Source organism: Rutidosis leptorrhynchoides, chromosome 9 (assembly GCF_046630445.1).
Source record: "Rutidosis leptorrhynchoides isolate AG116_Rl617_1_P2 chromosome 9, CSIRO_AGI_Rlap_v1, whole genome shotgun sequence".
Classification (NCBI taxonomy): domain Eukaryota; kingdom Viridiplantae; phylum Streptophyta; class Magnoliopsida; order Asterales; family Asteraceae; genus Rutidosis; species Rutidosis leptorrhynchoides.
Window position 1 is genome coordinate 295,297,795 of NC_092341.1, and position 19,336 is coordinate 295,317,130.

At 34.2% G+C, this 19,336-nt stretch overlaps 1 protein-coding gene across 1 annotated transcript; it reads left to right on the top strand.

Moving 5' to 3' along the window:
* The first annotated feature begins 14,530 nt into the window (after positions 1-14,530).
* LOC139867206 (uncharacterized) lies at positions 14,531-15,821 on the top strand. The gene has a single exon (XM_071855538.1). The coding sequence runs from the start codon at positions 14,672-14,674 to the stop codon at positions 15,683-15,685; it is 1,014 nt and encodes a 337-aa protein (XP_071711639.1). The 5' UTR covers positions 14,531-14,671; the 3' UTR covers positions 15,686-15,821.
* The last annotated feature ends 3,515 nt before the right edge of the window (positions 15,822-19,336 follow it).

Here is a 19,336-nt window from a genome sequence, read left to right on the forward strand (position 1 = left end):
ACGATAAACACCATAAAACCGGATTTACGCCGTCGTAGTTACAACCGGGGGCTATTTTGGTTTGGATAATTAAAAACTATGAAAAACTTTGATTTAAAAGCTATACTTCTGGGAAAATGATTTTTCTTATGAACATGAAACCATATCCAAAAATCATGGTTAAACTCAAAGTGAAAGTATGTTTTTCAAAACAGTCATCAAGATGTCGTTCTTTCGACGAAAATGACTACCTCTTTCAAAAATGACTTGTAACTTATATTTCCGACTATAAAACTATATCTTTTCTGTTTAGTTTCATAAAGTCAAGTTCAATACGAAACCGTGGCCGCTTAAATCACTCAAAACGGATTAGAAACGAAGAAATGGCGAGCAAAACAAAATTGGTAAAAACTACTCATTTTAGCTACGTGAAAATTGGTAACAAATCTATTCCAACCATAACTTAATCAACTTGTATTGTATATTACGTAATCTTGAGATACCATAGACACGTATACAATGTTTCGACCTATCATGTCGACACATCTATATATATTTCGGAACAACCATAGACACTCTATATGTGAATGTTGGAGTTGGCTATACAGGGTTGAGGTTGATTCCAAAATATATATAGTTTGAGTTGTGATCAATACTGAGATATGTATACACTGGGTCGTGGATTGATTCAAGATAATGTATATCGATTTATTTCTGTACATCTAACTGTGGACAACTAGTTGTAGGTTACTAACGAGGACAGCTGACTTAATAAACTTAAAACATCAAAATGTATTAAAAGTGTTGTAAATATATTTTGAACATACTTTGATATATATGTACATATTTGTTATAGGTTCATGAATCGACCAGTGGCCAAGTCTTACTTCCCGACGAAGTAAAAAATATGTGAAAGTGAGTTATAGTCTCACTTTTAAAATCTAATATTTTTGGGATGAGAATACATGCAGGTTTTATAAATGATTTACAAAATAGACACAAGTACGTGAAACTACATTCTATGGTTGAATTATCGAAATCGAATATGCCCCTTTTTATTAAGTCTGGTAATCTAAGAATTAGGGAACAGACACCCTAATTGACGCGAATCATAAAGATAGATCTATTGGGCCTAACAAACCCCATCCAAAGTACCGGATGCTTTAGTACTTCGAAATTTATATCATATCTGAAGGGTGTCCCGGAATGATGGGGATATTCTTAAATATGCATCTTGTTAATGTCGGTTACCAGGTGTTCACCATATGAATGATTTTTATCTCTATGTATGGGATGTGTATTGAAATATGAAATCTTATTGTCTATTATTATGATTTGATAATATATAGGTTAAACCTATAACTCACCAACATTTTTGTTGACGTTTAAAGCATGTTTATTCTCAGGTGATTATTAAGAGCTTCCGCTGTCGCATACTTAAATAAGGACGAGATTTGGAGTCCATGCTTGAATGATATTGTGTAAAAACTGCATTCAAGAAACTTATTTCGTTGTAACATATTTGTATTGTAAACCATTATGTAATGGTCGCGTGTAAACAAGATATTATAGATTATCATTATTTGGTAATCTACGTAAAGCTTTTTAAACCTTTATTGATGAAATAAAGGTTATGGTTTGTTTTAAAATGAATGCAGTCTTTGAAAAACGTCTCATATAGAGGTCAAAACCTCGCAACGAAATCAATTAATATGGAACGTTTTTAATCAATAAGAACGGGACATTTCAGTTGGTATCAGAGCATTGGTCTTAGAGAACCAGAATTTTGTATTAGTGTGTCTTATCGAGTTTGTTAGGATGCATTAGTGAGTCTGGACTTCGACCGTGTTTACTTGAAAAATGATTGCTTAACAAATTTTGTTGGAAACTATATATTTTTAACATGTGAATATTATGTGATATATTAATCTCTTAACGTGTTTGATATTATGTGATAGATGTGTACCTCTAGAACAAGTCCCATTGACTCACCTAATAATAATGAAGAGTCAAATGTAAATTGGAATGATTCGTGGACTGATTCACAAATTCCCAAAGAGGAACCGGAAGAAGAGTCGGAACCGGAAGAAGAATCGGAACCGGAAGAAGAATCAGAACCGGAAGAAGAAATAGAACCAGTGGGGGAAATAATAAAACGGTTCAGTAGAAGAAAATCCTCAACCAACCGACCAAAGTTAATTATGGTCAATGGTGTTTCCGCCAAGGAAGCAAAGTATTGGGAGGATTACCAATTCTCCGATGAATCGGATCCCGACAAGGATTCCGATGATGTTATAGAAATTACCCCAACACAATTTAATAAGGCAAAAGAGAACAATAAGAGAAAGGGCATAAAAATAGAGAAATTTGATTCCAAACCCGATGAACTTTATATGTATCGTCAACACCCGTATTTCTTAAGTTGTGACAATAACCCGGGAACCTCTAAACCACCAGGTTTTTCTAAACCAATGTGGAAAATGACGGCTCGTATTAGGGGAACATCATATATCCCTAGAAACTTGGCAAAACGAACCAAAACCGAAGAAGAAGAAACGAGCGAGTCGGAATAAGATAGTTGTATTAGTGTGGTGTAATATATGTAAAATAGTGTGCTAATGCTTTATGATATATGTAAAAATTGCTTGTATTAATAAGTATTTTTTTTTTATGAATCTAACTCTTATCTATTTTACAGTATAAAAACACAAAATGGATAGACAACCCAATATTTTAAGAGACCTACCCGGAGACATGATTGATGAAATCTTGTCTAGAGTCGGTCAGAATTCCTCGGCACAACTATTTAAGGCGAGATCAGTTTGTAAGACATTTGAAGAACGTTCCAAGAATGTCTTGGTTTATAAAAGGCTTTCGTTCGAAAGATGGGGGATATCACATTGGGAAATCCATAAGTTACGATGTGTTTACTTTGACGCATATATTGCGGGGAACCCAAATGCTATTTTACTCAACGGGTTAAGAAATTATTTTGACTCAATATATCCGAATATAGGACTTCGTGATTTAAAAAAAGCGGCTAACATGCAACATAAAGAAGCATGTTATGCTCATGGGTTAGTAATGTTCGCTTCTCACCAAAGTGAGAACAAGAACATCGGGCTACAACTATTAAACAAAACGTTCTCACAAGTGACGGAGTCGGTAATTGGGGTAAGAAATGAGGTTTTTAGATTGTTACAGGACTGTTGGACATTACGTAACCCTCATCCCTTTGACGACGTTACAACACGCTGTCTTATCAACGGCCATAACGGTTATGTTCCACAAGACCAAGGATGGGAAGTAGTCCTAGTAAAACCAGAATGCATGACTTGTTTCTGGACGTATGAATTACGTGTCTTTATTGCCTTTGCTGAATGACTTGTGTACTAGCTAGAATAATCTTCACAACCATCTTGTATCAAATTTATTGTGTGATACATTTCATGCTATATGTAAAATAAGCGGTATTGTAAGTTTGTAAAATATTGTGTAAAAGTTTGAACGCGAAATATTATTATAATCAGTTTTTCATATAGAATTGTAGTAGTTGAATTGTATATTAGCTACTAAGTATGAACTTAACGGGTAGGTACTACCCGAATTTAAACTTATAAAACGCTAATATGAAGAAAAAGCTTTTATAAATGAGTTCATATTATGCTACGAGATACTATTGACTACTCTTAATATTCTGTATGATTAACTTGTTTCATTTGACTATTTTGAAGGAAATGGCACCAACTACTCGACACACCTTGAATATGAGCGAAGAGGAATTTCGTGCCTTTCTTGCTTCAAACATAGCCGCAGTACAGGCTACGCTACATACCAACAATAACCTTGGATCTAGCAGTACAGGAAATCGTGTAGGATGCACCTACAAAGAATTCACTGCCTGCAAACCATTGGAATTTGATGGAACCGAAGGACCGATCGGATTGAAACGGTGGACCGAGAAGGTCGAATCGGTGTTTGCCATAAGTAAGTGTACTGAAGAGGACAAAGTGAAGTACGCTACGCATACCTTGACAGGTACTGCGTTAACATGGTGGAATACCTATCTAGAGCAAGTGGGACAAGATGATGCTTACGCACTACCGTGGTCAGCATTCAAGCACTTGATGAACGAGAAGTACCGTCTCAGAACCGAGGTCAATAAGCTCAAGACAGAACTTAGAGGGTTACGAACCCAAGGATTTGATATTACCACGTATGAAAGAAGATTCACAGAATTGTGCCTATTGTGTCCGGGAGCGTTCGAAGATGAGGAAGAGAAGATCGACGCGTTTGTGAAAGGATTACCGGAAAGAATCCAAGAAGATATAAGTTCACACGAGCCCGCCTCCATACAACAGGCATGTAGAATGGCTCACAAACTAGTGAACCAGATTGAGGAAAGAATTAAAGAATAGGCGGTTGAAGAGGCCAATGTGAAGCAAGTCAAAAGAAAGTGGGAGGAAAACGGTGATAAGAATCACCAATACAACAACAACAGCAATTACAACAATAATCGCAACAACTATCCCAACAATCGCAACATCAATCGCAACTATAACAAACGGCCCAACAACAACAACAACAACAACAACAACAGCAGCAACTACAACAATCATCCCAACAACAATAACAACCGCAACAACAATAATAATCAGAAGCAGCTATGCCAAAGGTGTGAAAAGTATCGCTCGGGGTTCTGCACCAAATTTTGCAACAAGTGTAAAAGAAATGGTCATAGCACGGCGAAGTGTGAGGTCTACGGACCAGGGGTTAACAGAACGAAAGGAACAAATGGTGTCGGAACGAGTAATGGTGGAGCAAGTAATGTCGGAGCAAGTTATGCCAATGTAGTTTGTTATAAATGTGGAAAACTGGGCCACATTATTAGAAATTGCCCGAACCAGGAGAACACGAATGGACAAGGCCGCGGAAGAGTTTTCAATATTAATGCGACAGAGGCACAGGAAGACCCGGAGCTTGTTACGGGTACGTTTCTTATTGACAATAAATCTGCTTACGTTTTATTTGATTCGGGTGCGGATAGAAGCTATATGAGTAGAGATTTTTGTGCAAAATTAAGTTGTCCATTGACGCCGTTGGATAGTAAATTTTTAATCGAATTAGCAAACGGTAAATTAATTTCAGCAGATTATATATGCCGGAATCGAGAAATTAAACTGGGTAGCGAAATATTTAAGATTGATTTGATACCAGTAGAGTTAGGGAGTTTTGATGTAATAGTTGGCATGGACTGGCTGAAAAAGGTGAAAGCAGAGATCGTATGTTATAAAAATGCAATTCGCATTGTACGAGAAGAAGGAGAACCCTTAATGGTGTACGGAGAAAAGGGCAACACGAACCTACATCTTATTAGTAATTTGAAGGCACAAAAACTAATAAGAAAAGGTTGCTATGCTGTTCTAGCACATGTCGAGAAAGTACAAACTGAAGAAAAGAGCATCAATGATGTTTTTGTCGCAAAAGAATTTCCCGATGTATTTTTGAAAGAATTACCGGGACTACCTCCACATCGATCTGTTGAATTTCAAATAGATCTTGTACCAGGAGCTGCACCAATAGCTCGTGCTCCTTACAGACTCGCACCCAGCGAGATGAAAGAACTGCAAAGCCAACTGCAAGAACTATTAGAACGTGGTTTCATTCGACCAAGCACATCACTATGGGGAGCTCCTGTTTTGTTTGTCAAGAAGAAAGATGGTACATTTAGGTTGTGTATTGACTACAGAGAGTTGAACAAACTTACCATCAAAAACCGTTATCCACTGCCGAGAATTGATGACTTATTTGATCAACTACAAGGCTCGTCGGTTTATTCGAAGATCGATTTACGTTCTGGATATCATCAAATGTTAGTAAAGGAGGATGATATTCCAAAAACTACTTTTAGGACGCGTTATGGTCATTACGAGTTTATGGTTATGCCGTTTGGATTGACTAACGCACCAGCTGTGTTCATGGACCTTATGAACCGAGTGTGTGGGCCATATCTTGACAAGTTTGTCATTGTTTTCATCGATGACATACTTATTTACTCAAAGAATGATCAAGAGCACGAAGAACATTTGAGAAAAGTGCTAGAAGTATTGAGGAAAGAAAAACTGTACGCTAAGTTTTCAAAGTGTGCATTTTGGTTGGAAGAAGTTCAATTCCTCGGTCACATAGTGAACAAAGAAGGTATCCAGGTGGACCCGGTAAAGATCGAAACCGTTGAAAAGTGGGAAACCCCAAAAACTCCGAAGCATATACGTCAATTTTTAGGATTGGCTGGTTACTACAGAAGATTCATCCAAGATTTCTCCAAAATAGCAAAACCCTTGACTGCATTAACGCATAAAGGGAAGAAATTTGAATGGAAGGATGAACAAGAGAAGGCATTTCAGTTATTGAAGAAAAAGCTAACTACGGCACCTATATTGTCATTGCCTGAAGGGAATGATGATTTTGTGATATATTGTGACGCCTCAAAGCAAGGTCTCGGTTGTGTATTAATGCAACGAACGAAGGTAATTGCTTATGCGTCTAGACAATTGAAGATTCACAAGAAAAATTATACGACGCATGATTTGGAATTAGGCGCGGTTGTTTTTGCATTAAAGACTTGGAGGCACTACTTATATGGGGTCAAAAGTATTATATATACCGACCACAAAAGTCTTCAACACATATTTAATCAGAAACAACTGAACATGAGGCAGCGTAGGTGGATTGAATTGTTGAATGATTACGACTTTAAGATTTGTTACCACCCGGGGAAGGCAAATGTGGTAGCCGACGCCTTGAGTAGAAAGGATAGAGAACCCATTCGAGTAAAATCTATGAATATATCGATTCACAATAACCTTACTACTCAAATAAAGGAGGCGCAACAAGGAGTTTTAAAAGAGGAAAATTTAAAGAATGAAATACCCAAAGGATCGGAGAAGCATCTTAATATTCGGGAAGATGGAACCCGGTATAGGGCTGAAAGGATTTGGGTACTAAAATTTGGAGATATGAGAGAAATGGTACTTAGAGAAGCTCATAAAACCAGATACTCAATACATCCTGGAACGGGAAAGATGTACAAGGATCTCAAGAAACATTTTTGGTGGCCAGGTATGAAAGCCGATGTTGCTAAATACGTAGGGGAATGTTTGACGTGTTCTAAGGTCAAAGCGGAGCATCAGAAACCATCAGGTCTACTTCAACAACCCGAAATCCCGGAATGGAAATGGGAAAACATTACCATGGATTTCATCACTAAATTGCCAAGGACTGCAAGTGGTTTTGATACTATTTGGGTAATAGTTGATCGTCTCACCAAATCAGCACACTTCCTGCCAATAAGAGAAGATGACAAGATGGAGAAGTTAGCACGACTGTATTTGAAGGAAGTCATCTCCAGACATGGAATACCAATCTCTATTATCTCTGATAGGGATGGCAGATTTATTTCAAGATTCTGGCAGACATTACAGCACGCATTAGGAACTCGTCTAGACATGAGTACTGCCTATCATCCACAAACTGATGGGCAGAGTGAAAGGACGATACAAACGCTTGAATACATGCTACGAGCATGTGTTATTGATTTCGGAAACAGTTAGGATCGACATCTACCGTTAGCAGAATTTTCCTACAACAATAGCTACCATTCAAGCATTGAGATGGCTCCGTTTGAAGCACTTTATGGTAGAAAGTGCAGGTCTCTGATTTGTTGGAGTGAAGTGGGGGATAGACAGATTACGGGTCCGGAGATAATACAAGAAACTACTGAGAAGATCATCCAAATTCAACAACGGTTGAAAACCGCCCAAAGTCGACAAAAGAGCTACGCTGACATTAAAAGAAAAGATATAGAATTTGAAATTGGAGAGATGGTCATGCTTAAGGTTGCACCTTGGAAAGGTGTTGTTCGATTTGGTAAACGAGGGAAATTAAATCCAAGGTATATTGGACCATTCAAGATTATTGATCGTGTCGGACCAGTAGCTTACCGACTTGAGTTACCTCAACAACTCGCGGCTGTACATAACACTTTCCACGTCTCGAATTTGAAGAAATGATTTGCTAAAGAAGATCTCACTATTCCGTTGGACGAAATCCAAATCAATGAAAAACTTCAATTCATTGAAGAACCCATTGAAATAATGGATCCGGAGGTTAAGAGACTTAAACAAAACAAGATACCGATTGTTAAGGTTCGATGGAATGCTCGTAGAGGACCCGAGTTCACCTGGGAATGAGAAGATCAGATGAAGAAGAAGTACCCGCACTTATTTCCAGAAGATGAGCCAACACCTCCAATCGCTTAAAATTTCGGGACGAAATTTATTTAACGGGTAGGTACTGTAGTGGCCCGAACTTTTCTGAACCTTTCTATGATTATATGTTTAATGAAAACTATATTTACATAATTAAATATTTCCAACATGTTAAGCAATCAAACTTGTTAAGACTTGGTTAATTGAAACTGAAATTTTGTAAACGTCTGATTACCCAGTTTGACCAATGATTCACGAACGCTATAAGTTGTATATGACATGATGATGCATAAATGAATAAATATATATGTTTAACATGATATAATTATCATCAAGTATCTCATTAAAAATAGTAACAATAAGTTATATACTTAAAAAGGAGACTATTGACGTATGAAACTCGAAACGATACATATAACGATTATCGTTATAACCACGTCTTACTAAATATATATGAAGCATATTAATACATTATTATATTATATATAACATGATAATATGATAATTAAATATATCATTAAGTGTATTAACAATGAACTACATAAGTAAAAACAAGACTACTAACTTAAGGATTTCGAAACGAGACATATATGTAACGATTATCGTTGTAACGACATTTAAATGTATATATCATATTAAGATATATTAATATATCATAATATCATGATAATATAATAATTTAAAATCTCATTTGATATTATAAACTTTGGGTTAACAACATTTAACAATATCGTTAACCTAAAGGTCTCAAAACAACACTTACATGTAACGACTAACGATGACTTAACGACTCAGTTAAAATGTATATACATGTAGTATTTTAATATGTATTCATACACTTTTGAAAGACTTCAAGACACTTATCAAAATACTTCTACTTAACAAAAATGCTTACAATTACATCCTCGTTCAGTTTCATCAACAATTCTACTCGTATGCACCCGTATTCGTACTCGTACAATACACAACTTTTAGATGTATGTAATATTGGTATATACACTCCAATGATCAGTTATTAGCAGCCCATGTGAGTCACCTAACACATGTGGGAACCATCATTTGGCAACTAGCATGAAATATCTCATAAAATTACAAAAATATGAGTAATCATTCATGACTTATTTACATGAAAACAAAATTACATATCCTTTATATCTAATCCATACACCAACGACCAAAAACACCTACAAACACTTTCATTCTTCAATTTTATTCATCTAATTGATCTCTCTCAAGTTCTAACTTCAAGTTCTAAGTGTTCTTCATAAATTCTACAAGTTCTAGTTACATAAAATCAAGAATACTTTCAAGTTTGCTAGCTCACTTCCAATCTTGTAAGGTGATCATCCAACCTCAAGAAATCTTTGTTTCTTACAGTAGGTTATCATTCTAATACAAGGTAATAATCATATTCAAACTTTAGTTCAATTTCTATAACTATAACAATCTTATTTCAAGTGATGATCTTACTTGAACTTGTTTTCGTGTCATGATTCTGCTTCAAGAACTTCGAGCCATCCAAGGATCCGTTGAAGCTAGATCCATTTTTATCTTTTCCATTAGGTTTATCCAAGGAACTTAAGGTAGTAATTATGTTCATAACATCATTCGATTCATACATAAAAAGCTATCATATTCGAACTGGTAAACTAGTAATCACTAGAACATAGTTTAGTTAATTCTAAACTTGTTCGCAAATAAAGTTAATCCTTCTAACTACACTTTTAAAATCAACTATACACAAGATCTATATCTATATGATATGCTAACTTAATTATTTAAAACCCGGAAACACGATAAACACCATAAAATCGGATTTACGCCGTCGTAGTTACAACCGGGGGCTGTTTTGGTTTGGATAATTAAAAACTATGAAAAACTTTGATTTAAAAGCTATACTTCTGGGAAAATGATTTTTCTTATGAACATGAAACCATATCCAAAAATCATGGTTAAACTCAAAGTGAAAGTATGTTTTTCAAAACAGTCATCAAGATGTCGTTCTTTCGACGAAAATGACTACCTCTTTCAAAAAAGACTTGTAACTTATATTTCCGACTATAAACCTATACCTTTTCTATTTAGTTTCATAAATTCAAGTTCAATACGAAACCGTGGCTGCTTAAATCACTCAAAACGGATTAGAAACGAAGAAATGGCGAGCAAAACAAAATTGGTAAAAACTACTCATTTTAGCTACGTGAAAATTGGTAACAAATCTATTCCAACCATAACTTAATCAACTTGTATTGTATATTACGTAATCTTGAGATACCATAGACACGTATACAATGTTTCGACCTATCATGTCGACACATCTATATATATTTCGAAACAACCATAGACACTCTATATGTGAATGTTGGAGTTAGCTATACAGGGTTGAGGTTGATTCCAAAATATATATAGTTTGAGTTGTGATCAATACTGAGATATGTATACACTGGGTCGCGGATTGATTCAAGATAATGTATATCGATTTATTTCTGTACATCTAACTGTGGACAACTAGTTGTAGGTTACTAACGAGGACAACTGACTTAATAAACTTAAAACATCAAAATATATTAAAAGTGTTGTAAATATATTTTGAACATACTTTGATACATATGTACATATTTGTTATAGGTTCATGAATCGACCAGTGGCCAAGTCTTACTTCCCGACGAAGTAAAAAATATGTGAAAGTGAGTTATAGTCCCACTTTTAAAATCTAATATTTTTGGGATGAGAATACATGCAGGTTTTATAAATGATTTACAAAATAGACACAAGTACGTGAAAATACATTCTATGGTTGAATTATCGAAATCGAATATGCCCCTTTTTATTAAGTCTGGTAATCTAAGAATTAGGGAACAGACACCCTAATTGACGCGAATCCTAAAGATAGATCTATTGGGCTTAACAAACCCCATCCAAAGTACCGGATGCGTTAGTACTTCAAAATTTATATCATATCCGAAGGGTGTCCCGGAATGATGGGGATATTCTTAAATATGCATCTTGTTAATGTCGGTTACCAGGTTTTCACCATATGAATGATTTTTATCTCTATGTATGGGATGTGTATTGAAATATAAAACCTTGTGGCCTATTATTATGATTTGATAATATATAGGTTAAACCTATAACTCACCAACATTTTTGTTGACGTTTAAAGCATGTTTATTCTCAGGTGATTATTAAGAGCTTCCGCTGTCACATACTTAAATAAGGACGAGATTTGGAGTCCATGCTTGTATGATATTGTGTAAAAACTGCATTCAAGAAACTTATTTCGTTGTAACATATTTGTATTGTAAACCATTATGTAATGGTCGCGTGTAAACAGGATATTTTAGATTATCATTATTTGGTAATCTACGTAAAGCTTTTTAAACCTTTATTGATGAAATAAAGGTTATGGTTTGTTTTAAAATGAATGCAGTCTTTGAAAAACGTCTCATATAGAGGTCAAAACCTCGCAATGAAATCAATTAATATGGAACGTTTTTAATCAATAAGAACGGGACATTTCATGAGTGTTCTCAAACATGCGTGTGATGGTGTTACTCATACGATTGGCAGACCAGTTGTAAAGTGATTAAGTGTTGGTATTGGTGTTGTTGTCTTGTTGTCGGGTTGTTATCAAGACATGATTACTGACTGTGTTATGTCTATTCTCAGGTGATAAAGACGAAGAGAAGGCTCAGTAAGATTAGAATTTTGAGTTCCTTCTGTTGCTGGTAATCGGTGAGTGGGATTATCTCCGGGTGTAGTATAGAGTAGCAAGTTGTGCTACTGTGTTATACTGTTATAGTTGTTATGCTTAGTAGATATGTTGTAATAATGATCACTGTAGAGTTGCCATGCTAGTCGTAGTGACAGTTGTCCGTAATGGTAGTTGCTTAACAGTTGTGTGCACAAGTTGTAGTTGTCAGTTGGGACATATAGTTGTTAGGCTTAGCTCATAGAGGTCAACCTAGTTGAGGTTAGGTCCAGTTGGCTACTGATTGTTGTTCAGTAGTAAGGACTTTCGGTAGACGCTAGACTGATCAGTTAGTGGTCGTGTGTCCGTACAAGTCGCCGAGTCTCTAGTTGGAGCATAGTTGCTAGTTGCTAGATGTCAGTTGCCAGTTGATAGTTGTTAGTTGTTAGTTGCCAGATGATTAGTTGTTAGTTGCCGGTTGCCTGTTATTGATTATTGTAGCTGCTGTAGTTGTATAAGTTGGTACTGTATGCTAGATCTGTTAGATGATTCCATTCACTTAGCCTTGTGCTAACCCCCCTCATCTCCTCCCTTGCAGGTTTTGAATCTTAGTGCTGGTAGTGACGGGAGTTGGGTTGAAGATATGTTTGACAAGACGAACTCTGGTGTCTTAACTTTATAAATATGTAACTAGTCGTTTGATGTAACACCGGTGGTTTGTAATGGAGTAATTAACTAAGGGTATTTATGTAAATTAAGTCTTCCGTTGTGGCTTAAAAAGAAAATCTAGGGTGTTAAAGTCTTGACAATAGTTCTATTAATATAATTGCTAGTTATTTACTTTTGTAAAAACAAATCGGTTGCTTAATTGCCTAATGGTGTGTTTGACACACAAACTTTTAGGAGCTTATTGGAGCTTAAGCTAATTTTTCCATAAACTCCAGCTTTTAACTTTATTTGAAAGACAATATATTTAAGATTTATAAAAATAATAAGCTCTAGAAAAATAAACTACTTGAACTAGTGTATAAAAATAAGACAGGAGCTTCTGAAAAATGAAATTACACATTATTACCCATTTCAATCATTAAAAACATTAATTTTTTATCCTTATATATGTCATTTTACATACATAAATTCCTGCTAGTTTATCAAATACTTAAAAAAACATAAGCTTCAACCTTTAGCTTATAAAATAAGTTTCATCTTTCAACTCAATCTACAAGATAGTTTCATCCAAATACACCATAAACAACTACTTGTATATTGTCAATCAAAAATAAAAGATAATATACTACATTTTTTCTGAAAATTAAAAAATTCTAGTAAAGTTGTGTTTATTACTTACAAGAGATTATATATGAGAGATAGATAAACATATCAGAAACTTTTTTTGAAATATAAGATCTATGGGGAGTGATATGTACACAACCTATATTTGTTATGTACACAACCGTCATGCTTTACAGTGTTGTACTGTACAAAACTGTAAAATATGATGGTTGTGTACATAACAAAAATGAATTGTGTACATATCATTATCCCAGTAGTATACATGGGGACTGAACTTGAGTCTTCGCTAGAGATTTCTGAATTCTTAGCTAGTCCTCAGGGTTTAACAAATCGACAGTTTACGTGAAAGGACAAATTAGACATGATGAGTTGCTATATGAGTACGTCAAGATGAGTTGTTGATTAATTACGTACTAGTTACAACTAAATTTCAACACGTTGATCCATTTTACTCATTTGACCCGTTCATGATGAAAAGATAAATTCTTCATATCATGATTTCCTGTTGAATTGGTTTAATACCAGATTCTACTTATACATTGACACAATAATACTCAATCTCGCGAATAATAAGGTAGGACAAAATAAGATGTATATAGTCATATTACAACGTATAGGTTGCTTTCGAAAAAACCTTCTGACATATTATTATACATTGATACAAAGAAACATGTACACTTTGGCGATATTGAAATTAACGTGAAAGGAACTAGCACAACCAAAAAGGACACCATAAAAAAGATTGAAACAAGTCTAATTTGTAAAGCAAAGATATGATAACTATGCTCTCAATTGTCTTTCTTCATAATGACTTCCCCACTTCAACCAATCATGCTTATTTATTGGTTTTTAGGTAACTCTTTAGGGATTTATTTAACTTTATGCAAGACAAATTACCCTAAATCATCTCTTAGCTAGATTAATGCCTAATTGCCTATCAATGATAACCACCAAGGTAGGTCCTTGAGCAGGAATGACAAATTATATGTTATTCAATGAAATATTATGGTTGTAAAACTTTGTTCTACACATATTCAACCTATATGGTAATTGTTGAGTATACATGTGTTATACATGAAAATGTAAACAAGTTGATGGCATGATTAGATGACAGAACAATGCTCGTGGTCATCATTAAACCTTTCTACTTTATATCACTTTTTTTCCTTCTTTTTTCCCTTTGTGTAACTAATTAAAGTTTTAAATGGGACCAAAATAATGTAGAAATTAAAGTTCAAGGGGTGATGTATAAAGTAGTGCGCTTGTGAAGCGTGAAAACCATTCCAACTCTTCAAGATATAAAAAAGAAGTCTTTACAATTTGTTATTGGGTTCACTTAGTTAATTAAATGGCTTCTTGGAATCCCCTTTTTCTTTAACAACTAATACAAATATACAAATACTAACTTAAAAGAAGTAAAATACAAGTTGTTGAGAGAAAAATGACTAGAAGAGAAGGGAAAGGGCCACCTCCAAGTGATCTTTTGGTATGTTTTCCTACTCGAGCTCGTCTTGCGTTGATGCCTAAACCGACATGTAGTCCACGTCGCCTCCATCACCACCAAAACCGGCTTAGAAGATCTATGAGAGGTAGTAGTATAAGCGGTAGCCATGCTACTCCATATTTGTTGCCAGGAACAAAGCAAATGGGCTCAGATGACTTATCTGAGCCCACTTCTCCTAAAGTCACTTGTGCCGGTCAGATCAAGGTCCGACCTAGCACAAGATCATGCAAGAATTGGCAAACTGTCATGGAAGAAATTGAGAGGCTTCATAATACTAGAAAAAAGAAGTCTAAATGGGTGGAAGCACTTGGGCTCAAGAAAGAAGTCATGCATTTCTTGAGTTGCTTAAGGAGGCTTAATTTCGATTTTAATTGCTTAGGGTCATTTTCTCATGTAGATATCACTTCAGATGACGAAGAAGAAGAAGAAGATGATAATGATAAGGAAATAATTCAAGATCATAAGGACTATGGTCTTACTAACAAGGAAGAAGTTTCATCACAAACTGTGTTTTCCAAATGGTTTATGTTACTACAAGAAAATCAAGACTGTGGGGTGTTCGAGAAAGATGAGAAATGTATAAAACTAAAAGAAATGGAAGATTCTCCATGTTTGCCACCTTCAAACGCGCTCTTGCTTATGCGATGTCGCTCTGCCCCTGCTAAAAGTTGGAAGGAGGAGAAGGAAGAAGAAGAAGAAAAACACCAATATAAAAAAGATATGAATGCGAATGATGTTAACGATAGTGATAATGATCATGATAAAGAAGATGAACATGACAATAAAGATGATAAATTGGTAAAGAAAGAAAGCAAGAGGAAGAGTCTCATGGAATTAATGCAAAATGAAACTGAATTCTACAAATTCTCATGTGATATTGCAAAGGAAACTTGGGTTATTGGTGGAATTCACAAAGATCCTTTCTCGAGAAGTAGAAGTTGGAAAAGATGATCAATGTTCCATCATCCATCAACCTAGCTTGTCTTCTTTTTTTTCATTTCATTTTCATTATAAATGAGAGTTTAATTTGTATGTAATCTGTACATAACATGCCTAAAATAAGTGTGGAATTAAATCATGTTATATATTATGTGAGTATTATCATCACAATGATCTGTTATAGTTTCCAAAACATAAGGTTGTGATCTTCCTTTATCATTTTTTGTTTTTTTTTTTTTTTTTTCTGATTTTTAACATTAAACTCCACTTATGATTTAAAAAACTAAGGCAATCTTCCCTTAATAAATTAATTATATAATGAAATTTTGTAAATGAAGTACTTATAATATAGTGTTGATGAATTATATATGCATGGAAACATTTAGAAGCTCGTTTAGTGATCCAGCAGGCTTTTGTCATAAACTCATAAATCATAATCGCCAAGTAATTAGCCAAAGAGGTTGGCTAATTAAAAACTTTTATATATATATATATATATATATATATATATATATATATATATATATATATATATATATGGGCAGGATCAATGGGGAAGTAACCAATCGGGGGAAGCAAATTTTTTTTTTTTTCCGTTTTTTTTAAAAAAATTTTTCCGTCATCAAGATCACACGAAAATATGAACATTTAGAAGAGACACTTCGTGATGAATGTTATTATTTATGCGGAAAAACGATCGACAAAAATAAAATTCAAGATAATATTGTTCGTGAAGAATATGAACGTTTTTTTTTCTTCATGTTTTGTGAAGTAAAATTTAGCCCGATTTAGAGTTTAGGGTTTAGGGTTTGGTGTTTTGGGTTTATTCCATAAACTCAAAACACCAAACCCTAAACCCTAAACTCTAAACCCTTCGTGTTAAAAACTCAATCTAAATCCTAAATCTAAACCCTAAATCTAAACCCTAAACCCTAAATTTCTAAACCCTAATATCTAAACCCTATAAACCCTAATATATAAACCCTAATATCTAAAACCCAATAGCTAAAACCTCAAAATACGCTCGAAAAACACGATAATTGTTATATATTACTTCTTTGAGCGTTTTCCCGCCAAAATAAAAACATTTATCACAAAGTGTCTCTACTAAATATTCATATTTTCATCTCATCTATAATGTTCGTGAACAAAGTTTTTTCAAAAAACGAAAAAAAAGGTTTTTGCTTCCCCCCGCTTCCCCCCGAATGGTTACTTCCCTCTTGATCGTACCACTATATATATATATATATATATATATATATATATATATATATATATATATATATATATATATATATATATATATATATATATCACAAAAGCTGACTTCAGGAGGATCTTTCAGCTTCCTCTTGTACAGAATGCTCCTGCTTTCCCTGCTACTCAGCAGATGATGTCATCAATCTTTGATCTTGGTTATGTTGGAGCTACGGAATATGGCATGCCTTCCCATACACTAGACAAAATGGTGTGGTGCCTATGGGTGTTTTGAAAGCGGTTCTAAATGCCCATAATGCGTCTACATCGCGAGGTATTTGACCTATATATGATACATTTTACAAACATTGCATTCATTTTTAAAAGACAAACTTTCTTTACATCGAAAGTTGACAATATGCATACCATTTCACAATACATCCAACTATAATTGACTTAATAAATATCTTGATGAACTCAACGACTCGAATGCAACGTCTTTCGAGAACTCGCACTAAAACACAAGAGCCCTTGCGGCTGTTTGTAACTTTAGTTAACATAATTCAAAACTCACAAAGGAGTGGATAGAAAGGCTACTGCCTATTCTCTGTATTTTATTATTCTGCAGAGAATATGTAGTTTCTAAAAGTTTTAGAGATTACTTATTCTAGTTCTAATTGTAAACCAGATGAGTGAGCGAATAGAAATGATGAAATAAAACCCTGATCGGAATGGTGCACGATTTATTGCTCCTAAAAAGGATTGCACACGGCGAAGCTCGGTGGCTCCTCTTCCCACGGTACTTTACATCTGATAATGATGCAAGTATGAAATGGTGTAGATTAGGAAGTCTCCTACACCAAGTAAAACCACATTCAAGAGACTTTACTCCCTAAAAATGGATGGACTTGAATCATCCGAAAGTGTTAAAGAATTGAGCTTTAACACTTGGTTTTCACTCGACAATATATGTTCGATCAATGGTATTTTATCGAATCGGTGTTACGGTACGTACATGTTCATATATATAAAATTAAAAACTTATTTAGATGTGAATTTGTTTGTCTTTTAAAAACCAATAAAACAAGAATATATCTCGTATATATACGGAGCTATTTTTGCTAACTGTTGATACGTATAGCTTATCAGACTAGCATTTAGCTTTGCATTTGGCTTGACTCGTAGACCCTCCTTAAAATGTTAAGGTCTCATCTATAAATAAAGGGGTACATCCTACATACAATCTACCGTACAGTCATACGATTTCTCTTGCTCCCACCATCTAGGGTTTTACCTACAATTTTGTACGGTTTTTCCCTCGCCCCCTAATTAACTATCCCTCATTGGTCAACGATTAGCCTCTAATAACCCTCCCGAGATCTTCATTTCGGCTAGAGTTATGCACAGTAACGAAGCCGGAGAGTTAAAGCCGTTGATAATAAAAACTCCTATATTGCCACTCAAGTGTGTATCTACCCCTTGGTGTAAATATGCTTGATCACTAACACCGCATTCACGATCCTTTTAAGGATGAAAAAGAAGGAATTTAAAGGGATTTAAAATTATTCCTCAGTCTCGAGTTTTTAATTTAAGCGGAAAGGAATGAAAGGATCGAGAATGAGAGTATGTTAGTTTTTTATGTTAACATCACTTTCGGCTCATATTTGAGAGGATTGGAAGGAAAATATACGTATCTTAATATTATATTTGAAAATTATCACTAAAGCAACATTATTTTTTATTGTAACAGAAAATAATGAAAGATAAATTAAATCAAACGTCTTCCTCTACTTCTTTTCTAGTTTTTAGAATTAATAATATGTATAAAAGTGATAATTAACTACTAGTATATGTTATATATTGTTCATATCATTTATTTACAAATCATTTTAGCAGAAGTATTGTAAATGATATACTCCTTAATATGGTTCGGGTTTCCTGCCCGAACGCGTGTGTATGTGCAAATGATGAGTGTCGTTGAAATAAATGATACGCTGATGCATGCTTGCCGTTAAAAAAAAATGATATACTCCTTAATAGTTAAAATGTTTATTGCTTATATTTCTTTCATTTTCTTTTACTTTCCTTTAAACTCGAAAATAGAGGTATATACATATATACACACACACACACACACACACACACACACACACACACACACACACACACACACACACACATATATATATATATATATATATATATATATATATATATATATATATATATATATATATATATATATAAAGCTCTAAAATGATGATGTCATCGTAAAGTTAATTAACTTTTACTTTTCATAATGATGATGCCATAATTATATTAATTTAATTAAAAAAATAATACGAAATCTTTTATAAAAGGGAATATTAATCTCTCTTGAATGGTAATTTTTCTTTTAAATTTAAAAGGTATTTATTATTATTAATAATAATAATTATTATTAAAAATATAAATATAAATACTCAA

What these genes read in the sequence shown, in the direction of transcription:
- LOC139867206 (XM_071855538.1), top strand. Translation starts at nt 14,672, where the DNA reads ATGACTAGAAGAGAAGGGAAAGGGCCACCTCCAAGTGATCTTTTGGTA.